Genomic DNA, 9,974 nt, shown 5'->3' on the forward strand with positions numbered 1-9,974 from the left:
GTGAAAAGCTGTGTGTTTGTAAGAAACAAATCCATCATTAAGACATTTAATCATTGCTTTCTCCAGTGAAAAAGTCGTCTCATCTGAATCGGGAGAGAAATATGCACAGATCAAGCACAGTTTACGAACAAAAAAAAACAGCTCTAAACAAACATTTGGGTGGATTTTGATGTGAGAGACAACAGGGGATGGACTTTTTCACTAGAGAAAGCATTATTATGGATTATGGATTACAAACACACAGCTTTTCACAGTGTTTAAATGCCATTTATTAAGGACTGCTTTTAAATAAAGAATGCCAAATAATAAAGATTCATTTTACTGCTGTATAACAGTCTCTGAGTTATCTGGAACAAATCATACTGTTAATCTACAGGCAGAAGTCTGTTGTTCCCTCCTCAGAGTTTATTACTCTTATCTTGAGAAAGTACAAAGTGCAAATCATCCTCCCCTTCCTGATCATAATTTGCAAACGTTCATCAATACCAGTTCATATGTGGTTCACTATGAGGGAACTTGGAATAATTTTGTTCATTTTTGCTCTAAACCACAACATTCAGGCCCAAACAACAAAATCGGGTAAGATTAAAAACAACAACATATTAAATTGTGTTATGAGTGATAAATGGGTTTATGTCTGGTTTGGTCTTTGTTTTTTCCTCATTACTTAATGTTGTTAAATGTAGAAAATACTATTCTCAAGGTCAAAAAAATTACCAAATCACACAAAACATAACCATGTTTTATGTGATGAAATTAGGTAAAGTGAAAAATGTATAAGCATGAGCAAAGGTTCTTCTTTGAACTCTATGGACAGTGGACAGTCACACCTTAGAAAGTCATTTCGCCATTAGCAGCGAATGGGAGGGAATATGTATGTATGTATGTATATGTGTATATGTGTGTTTTCATGCAGAATTTTTATACAGAATTTTAGTTTATATTTTAAGAATCTATAATTTAAATAAATGATATGAAGTTGAAGTGTAATTCTTAACTAGAAAATAAGGTGCACTGAGACAAACCTGGAATTAATACTTAAAAAAAAAAAACTAATTTAAAGACAAAGAGAAAGCTAGAAGTATAGATCTGTTTGAAATGTTACATCTTCATGTTTAAGAGTAGGCTAGGGTGTAATAATACTCCATTTGAATTTGTTTGAATTGTAATTCAGTAAATTCCACTTCCTGTCATTCCAAGTCAACTTCCTGTGGGGTGTGGCCAATTTAATTCAAATGATAAATTCTGAATTTTGCACAACCGTATTATAAATATAAAAAGGATTGTATAAAAAAAGATCTATATTCTTGCAAAATCGTGATGACAATTAAGACTTTAAATGAGACTGAGTTTGCATACTATTTACACGAAGTGTCAGTCACATAAAAAAGTGGAGAAAGAAATGGTGGAGAAAGGTTAATGGAGCTACAACAGAATATACAATTAAAAGAACATGAATACACACTAACAGATTGGGACGGACAAGTGAATAGATTTCTCTAATAAAAACGGTGTAAACTACACCATTGACCAGTGAGTCTACACCTTTCATGACACTGGACATTGCAATTGATATTATTAATGAGAATCAGGCAATTGATTTTTGTGTTTGTTTACAATTGTAAATTTACCTGGATTTATGACTCCAAATGTATTCAAAGAGAATATTTAACTGTAACAGGTACAAATTAAACCATTGTCTTGAGTTTTTGTAGGCCACTGGCTGTTCAGGACAGGTGTAAAACCCTAGTAATCGTTAACAAAAAAAAAAAGATAACATTTACAACCGTCATAAAAACTAGGTGTGGACTGTGCCAGACTAGTTACACATTACTCATTCAAGATACAAAGATCACTCCCATTTCCATGGTTGCTTCTATTGTTTTTGCATAATGTAGCATATATAATGATGCTTTTTATAAATTGTGGACACAGATGTAATGCAGTGCAAATCACTTTCTGTCTAATCTAGAGGCCTGCAGTCTAACGCCAGATGCAGGGACGGGATCTGAATCCGATGTTCGAGTTTATATGCACTACGATGCAGAAAAAGACAACTGTTATCCATTCCGATACTCTGGGAGTGGTGGAAATGCAAACCGTTTTATAACAGAGAAGCAGTGCATGAGAAACTGTTCACACAGAGCTGAAGCACTGTTTCCTATGGACGGTAATTGTTCTACACACATATGTCTAAAATAATGTAACATAATTGCTTTTATATATGAACTACACGTTATGATTGTTTGATTATGATTCATTCGTTTATTCAATCTTGTCCGAACAATGCTTGACTTAAGAAAATACTGCCACCGTGTGGTAGAAACAATATTTATTTTTTATTTTTCATTTCACTGTTTTTAACAGCAAGACAAGTTTGCACTCTTCCAAAGAAGCCAGGGGAATGTTTCGGTCACTATCTCCGTTATTACTACAGTCCTGAGCATCACACATGCAAGTCTTTCTACTGGACCGGCTGTGTGGGCAACGGAAACCGATTCCTCACACTTAACTGGTGCAATGCCACATGTTACAATGCAGCAGGTAGGTATGTGGCTAATAGTGATTTTACCCAGAGATCTATATGCAAAAGCGAATGTTAATGTGTATTTGTTTGAATAGATCAAGGCCTCGAGGACCATTCAGGTGAATCAGATGTACCAGTTGGTAAGTGAAACTTAAATCTGATGTTTTCAACTCATTAAATTTTTTTATTCAATGATATTAATGTGTTATTATCCCATCAGGAATTATCTTGGGCGTTGTGTTTGGTCTTATTGGTGCCGTTATTTTCATTGTGGTGATTGTCTTTGCTGTCAAGAATAAGTAAGTCATTACAGTATGTATGTATGTATGTATGTATGTATATATACACAGTCAAACCAAAATTTATTCAGACACCTTCAACATTTCACACATTATCACAGTTTATTCGCTATAGTTTAGAAAATGGTAATAAAATTAGAGTTAAACTGTGTCAGAACAAATTCATCTTGATAATGTCAGATAACACTTAAGCAAAACATGGTCAGGTCAAAGAGTCTGAATAATTTTTGGTCCCAAATTTTTATCAGTTTTACTGGTAGTCCACTGTATGTAGAATTTTTGGGTATAATATATCACAGTTAACTTTATTTAGCTATCCTCACTTACATAAATTAACTATAGTGTCCTGCACCCACTAGTAAACTAGTGTGTGTGTGTGTGTGTGTATGTTTGGCTTTATTGTTTGTCACTGACATTGTTTTTCGTAAATACAATTTTAATATGGAATTTTCTAGGCCTAGCTCGAAGAAACGTGGGAAAAAAGATGGAAAGTCAGCAGAGCAACCGCTGAAAGAGCAGTCCATTGAGATGGGAGGAGGAGAAGCACAGCCTGCCACTCTTGAAGTCTCTACAATCTCTTAAATTTACATTTTAAACCACAAATGTACATTGAAACTTTTGGGCAATCATTTTTTTACCATTTTTTTTTTTAAAGATGTGCAGGTAAATATGCTTGCACATAATAGTTCTGTTGCTTATTTACTTGTACTTTGTACTGTATTTGGAAGTCCATTTTTATTTGCACTGTTTTATATGTCCGCTAAACTGGTCATATCACAATAAACATTTAAACCAGAAATGTCAGTATGGTCTTAAATGCCTTATAGAAGTGTGGCATTGTTTGCCTGTCGGTGCTTGGAAAATTAATCACGGGCCAGGTAACAGTATATATCATTTTATAGTGAGAGAACATCAGTGGATGATGATAATGCAGAGGTTTTCAAATAAAAAATAGCATAAAATTGTGAAAATAAATAAATAAGTCAATTTACAGAATTAATGTTATCATATTGTTAGTCATAGTTTTATGTTTCTCTATATAACTGATCAAAAATTGCAATAATAAACATAAAATAAGTGAACATTTACAGAATTAATTATACTGTTAGTCATAGTTTTAGGGTTTCACTTCAGAAATAAAATAAAACAAATAATTTAATAAAAATAAGCTGATTAAATAATTATATTATATCATTTATTTGTATTATTTAATTTATTTCTATTAGCTAAATAAATAAATACAAGTTAACATTTACAGAATATATGTAATTATATTGTTATCCATAGTTTTATTCACAGCATCAAAAAGTTTCAGAACAGCAGGTTTTGAGACAGCCCGAGTCTGAGCATGAATGTCTGCTCTCTTAAACCATAACAACACCCTGACCTCACTTAGCAGACCAACATCACATTTAAACGTATAAACTGGAAAGCGAAACCCCATTTTTTGCCTATTAACACGCACTTTTAGTTTAAACCACCACAGAAATCATCCAGAAGAGGACAGACTGGGTTAGCTAGTGCTTTAGCTAGCACACAGACTCATGGAGTGCCCTCACCTCAGCTCCAGTGTCTGTATGACGGTGGATCCGAACCGGTTCCCCAACGGTCCCCCTTCCTCATGGTGCTGCTCCGGTGAGTTAAACGCGGATCCCGATGATAATTCACTAAAACCGAGTATCAATTCAGTCCGTTTCCTGGAAGATATGTTAGCTCGAGCTAGCCGAACCGGCTAAGTGCCTCATTGTTGCTCACAGCAGCTCGCGCTGGGAGACTTGTGTGTTTTTGTACTAATATAACTGAAAACTAAAGAACATATAATATGACGTGGAATGATAATATTCAGTAATTGTGCTTTATTAAATATGAAACCCCAAACAGAGTAACATTAGTTTAGCTTCACACAGCAGTCAAACATGCTATTATTGTTCTGTGAACACATTTCAGGGAAATGTTTTGTTTTTAAAAAAAAAATTAAATTAACGTCACATTTACTTTCCTTTCGTTTTCTCCTGTTTGTTTCAAAAAGTTACGTGAGTTTTTAATTTATTTTTTTCTTAGTGGCTTTTAATGTTATATTATTGTGATTGACTCTAATTTGTCGTTTGCTTTATATCGAGCTGTTCATGTAGGGTACAGATCTGCTTGTTTATAGTATGATTAATATTGCAGAATATAAAGCAGTCTAGACAGGCATACCTGAAAATAAACCGGAAATAATGTCTCCAAACGTTTTTACAACATTAGTGTAATGTTAATACAGTCATGGCTTTAAATGTGTAAGAAAGCACTGAAATACAAAGGATCTGAAAAAGTTTTGCTACTTTTTCTCACCTTTTTTTTTTTTTGATTTGGTAATTTGCTGTATGGAAATATGAAGAGTGGCAATTTGAAAGTGAGCTACTGTAGATGGTCATTATTGGCTTAGTGTGGTACTGCTTTTACAGGGGCCGGTTTGCTGGAAAAAAAGTTCCCGAGAACATTCGAGGAAGCCGTTAAAGGTTGGAGAGACCTTTAAAGTAACCCATTAGGTCTCATGGCAACAAACTTGTGGAAAGAAGTGCAGGATCTAGTGTTTGTTTTTATTATCATCAGAATCTCCTTGAAACGCATATTTCATGTATAAATAAAAATGAGATGTAAAAAGTAGATGTATTAGAGATATTATTAATTGGGGTGCATGATATCAAATTTTATTTTTATATTATGGCTAGTATTATAAATAGTGGCGGACGAATACATTACCGTCTAAAAGTTTGGCCTCGGGTTTTTGAATACTCGGGTTTTTCTTATGCTCCACCAAGGCTGTAAAATACAGTAAAAAGAGCAATGTTATAAATTATTATTACAATATAAAATAACTGTTTTCTATTTTAATATATTTAAAAATGTAATTTATTCCTGTGATGCAAAGCTGAATTTTCAGCATCATTACTCCAGTCTTCAGTGTCACATGGCCTTTCAGAAATCATTTAAATGTGCAGATCTGCTGCTCAAGAAACATGTATTATTATTTTCAATAAAAAGCTTGAAGGAACAGCATTTATTTTAAGTTTATTTTATTTTTAAGTAAACCTTTGTAACATTGTAAATGTCTTTCCTGTCACGTTTGATCAATCGTGTGCATCTTTACTGAATAAAAGTATTACTTTCTATTATTTATTTATTTATTTAATCTTACCAACACCAAATTTTTGAATGGTAGTGTATTTGGCTAAAATTTGGCTATTTTGAAATTTTCAACATGGATAAATTCTGGCAAATATCAATGCATAAACATTTCCTGTTTTAGGTATTTTGTAGTGAATATAAACAACTAGTAAAATAAGTTGTAAAATTTAAATGTACCATTTTGTGTACAATCTTATTTGATGCCATACATATTTCAGCATTGCACTCGGTAGATATTGGCATCGATGACGACTGGTTATAAATATTTATTGTTTTGCCTGTTTTTAACAGCATTTTTTAAAAAGCATCTTAAGCCTAAGATAAGCTGCCTATTTTACAAGTGTATGTGTGTGTGTATATATACAGTATATATATAATGGTCTGGTTTTATACATTTTTTAATACATGTTGTAGCCTATTGTAATATATTTTAAGTGTAGGCCTAGCATACAACTTTAAAATGCTTTAAAACTAAAATATTAAATTTTGTCCTTTTTGTTTTTATTATTTATTATATTTCCCTTATGCATATAACATATTACTTAATGCGTTCATAATTGACATACATCAAATGAAGAAAAAAGAATGCTAGTTATTAATACCAACAACATCACCAGTTTATTATGCATCCATACTTATTACATAATAGGTTATGATGATGAGTATTTTTGGTGGCAAGACCAGAGTAAAGATGAATTGAAATGTTAGATTACACTGAAAACCCATGAACATTTAGGATGTGACGCCCAGTGGTCCCTCAGCACACCCACAGGACATGAGAAATGCCCCATATCTCTTCTTTAACACATTTCACACTTATGAAACATGTCAGTCATTAGTACTGCTAAAAATTAATCACTTAAGTATTCATTTAAAATGACTATACTAGTAAAACAGAGCTATGAATGAACCACCTTCAATACCATATAAATGAATTTGGCTTCAATTTTACTGCACTTTATGGCAGACTCTTTGGGAAAATCGTACACAGCATACCTGTTAAGGTGGCTTTGTTCCTAATAACTGTGCCATTTTGTTAGAATGTCGCTTCTTTTGTGTGAAGCACATTATGTAAAGCATGTTACAATAGCACAGCATTGCCGCTTTCTTAATTAGCGCACAGGCGGTCAGCAAGTACGAGGAGACGTATGGGGTCTATTGACTTTTTCCACATTTGTTGGGGTCGTGCACAGACCAGCATTCACGAGAATCGACCGTTCCTTAGCAACGGCTAATTCAGATGCTTGTTGTGCGCTCAGAGGGAAGGTGATCAAGGCAATTAGAACAAAGCGCTCTCTCCCAGCAGGCCACAGCCAGAGATTACATTCACATGCGGTTAATATGCCACCTTATGTCTTCACATTGCAAAAGTCTTTATTATACACTAGGTTTCATGTTTTGAGTATGCGGGTCTGCTTTTATACATCCGTAAAATACAAAATTATATTTGCAAAATTATTAAAAAAAATAATTATTTATTATTTAAAAATTATTTAAAACATGATAAAAATATTAAAAAGATTTATTTACTCACTTATTTACTTGCTTACTTATTTATTTTAATCCCAAGATTATGTGTGGGTCTAGTATAGAGCTTGAAAAAATATGCGTATACTTTTTAAATATTTTATTATATGTATATTCCTTATTTATTTCTTTATTGTTGTTTTTTTTTTTTAAAGCATTTTAGCATTTTAAGCCTAAAAGAAGCAGACTATTTTACAAGTGTAGGCAAAATAATGAAATTTTTTTTTTTACTAATATTTAAAAAAAAAAAAGGTCTGGTTTTATACATTTTTAATATATATTATAGCCTTTTGTAATATTTTTAGCCCAGCCTGAATAATTTACTTATTTTATTATTTTAAGTGTAGGCCTAGCATACACATTTAAAATGCTTTGAAATGAAAATAAAAAAATATATTATATATTGTCTTTTTTGTTTTTATTATGTGTTATATTTTCCTTATGTATATTATGTATTACTTACGTTGTTTTTGTATTTTTTTGTATTTTTACATTTTAAGCCCAAGAGAAGCTGACTATTTTACATGTGTAGGGAAAATCATTAATTAAAAAAAATATATAAAATAAAAATGATTAAAATGTTCTTTGTTTTATACATTTGTAAAATGCCAAATAATATCATGGATGTTACTCATATACAGTATATTTTGATGTTTTGTAGTTTGCCGGTCAAACAAAAGTCCATGGGTTTGCCTGACGTGTTTGAACGTGCATTGTGGAAGGTGAGTGCTTAAGTTGATATTTTTAGTCTGTGTGGTGACTTACAGTAAATATAACAAATAAATGATTATTTATATGTAATGTAATTGATCATTTAGAATTATATGTAAGCCTTGTAGGCAGTGCACTGACATACAGCGCCGTTGCGCTACGGGTGTCCCGAGTTCGAATCCCAACTCGAGGACCTTTCCCAATTCCGCCCCCCACCTCTCTCTCCCACTTCCTGTTAGCTCTGATCTGTCCTGTCATCATAAAGGCGAAAATACCAAAAGAAAAAAAAAAAGAATTGTATTTTAATTCTTAAAATATTAAATTTCTCGCATATTAAAATGACTTTGCATCTGTTTCCTGTGGCAGGTATGTAAACGGCCATGCCAAAAAGCATTTTGAGGAGATTCAGGCACCAGGAGGATGTCAAAGGAAGCCGGAGCGAGAAAAGTTGAGCGAGAAGAGTCAGCAGCACTCTGTGTGTATGGACTGTAACAGTTATAGCACGTTCTGGTTGGTTTCTTCCCTATTCTTCCCCTATTTCCCTATTTTTCTTTCCATAAACGCTTTTAAATGGACAGTAGTAAGATGAGTGTCTTAAAGGGACAGTACATACAGTATTATTCAGTGAACAATGTTGTGTGTTAATCTTTCATGATGTTCTTTTTGACCTTCATACCATTTTTTCCCCATGTAGTTACAGATGCGACGAATTTGTGGTGAACGACACAAAACTAGGGCATGTGCAGAGGGTCAGAGAACATCTGCAGAGTTTGGAAAAGTAAGTCTGGTGTTTATTGAAGTGTATTTATCCTTTCATCAATCATCATCACATAAATACATAGTTTATTTTATTGCTTTTGAAATGATTTATTCTCTTTGTTCAGCTCTGTGTCTAATACCGACAGACAGAGGAAGAGAAAACGGTCAGACAGTTCCTCTCCTGACAGTAAGCTGAAGAAAGACAGCGTGAGTTTAATTGGATTTTAGATACGTTTGTAAAAGACCCTGGTGTGCTAAGATAGGGTTTGGAAAAACTTGAAATGTCTCACCACATATTTAATTGTTAATAATTACTGAAAGGTAAAAAACGTCCACATGCAGTGCAGGTGACTCAGGTTTCATAATTCCTGTGATTTCCCACACCAATATGCTGTCATTAAGCCCAGAAGAAGCTGCATATTTTACTTGTTTTATTATTTCATGTGTACGTCAAGAATAGAGCTTTAAAAAAAGTAAAATATTTATAAAAAAAAATAAAAAAATATATATATATATTAGTGCTGTCAAAACGATTAATCGCATCCAAAATAAAAGTTTTTGTTTGCATAATATATGTGTGTTATACATGCATGCATGTGTGTGTGTGTGTATTTATATATACATAATAAATATACACAGCACACACACATATATTATGTCAACAAAAACTTTTATTTTGGATGCGATTAATCACAATCTACAAACACTTGATTTTTTCTGAAATATTGTTGATCTTCATTGCTCAAAATTTGAAGGAATATTAAGCTGTAGGTATACCACTGTTCTACTAACATGTTTGACAAAATAACCAAGGCATTTTAACAAAAACCTTTATTTTGTGGAAAACACAGTGATCAGAATTAGAGAACAGTAACCACTGTAGCACCAAAGACTACAGAATACCCAAAACGTGTCACTCGTTTAGTTTTGAATGGGGAAAAATGCAACGCTCAATATGGCCGCTCAATCGCAGGAAGCCC

The 9,974-nt window shown here is 32.9% G+C and overlaps 2 protein-coding genes across 2 annotated transcripts in view; both read left to right on the forward strand.

Moving 5' to 3' along the window:
• Positions 1–488: 488 nt before the first annotated feature.
• On the forward strand, positions 489–3,544 carry LOC107752315 (kunitz-type U19-barytoxin-Tl1a-like). Its single transcript, XM_016568262.1, has 6 exons — positions 489–579; positions 1,973–2,170; positions 2,368–2,544; positions 2,623–2,667; positions 2,748–2,826; positions 3,282–3,544. The coding sequence occupies exons 1-6, from the start codon at positions 495–497 to the stop codon at positions 3,406–3,408; spliced, it is 711 nt and encodes a 236-aa protein (XP_016423748.1). The 5' UTR covers positions 489–494; the 3' UTR covers positions 3,409–3,544.
• Positions 3,545–4,136: 592 nt separating this feature from the next.
• LOC107752312 (ubiquitin carboxyl-terminal hydrolase 3) overlaps positions 4,137–9,974 on the forward strand; it is an 18,843-nt gene continuing 13,005 nt past the window's right edge. The window contains exons 1-5 of the mRNA XM_016568258.1: positions 4,137–4,461; positions 8,186–8,246; positions 8,602–8,745; positions 8,930–9,013; positions 9,120–9,201. Of these exons, the coding sequence (XP_016423744.1) occupies positions 4,371–4,461; positions 8,186–8,246; positions 8,602–8,745; positions 8,930–9,013; positions 9,120–9,201 (462 nt within the window). The 5' untranslated portion in view covers positions 4,137–4,370. The remainder of the gene's footprint in view (positions 4,462–8,185; positions 8,247–8,601; positions 8,746–8,929; positions 9,014–9,119; positions 9,202–9,974) is intronic.

Source organism: Sinocyclocheilus rhinocerous, unplaced genomic scaffold (genome assembly GCF_001515625.1).
Source record: "Sinocyclocheilus rhinocerous isolate Xijiao unplaced genomic scaffold, SAMN03320098_v1.1 scaffold861, whole genome shotgun sequence".
NCBI classification, from domain to species: domain Eukaryota; kingdom Metazoa; phylum Chordata; class Actinopteri; order Cypriniformes; family Cyprinidae; genus Sinocyclocheilus; species Sinocyclocheilus rhinocerous.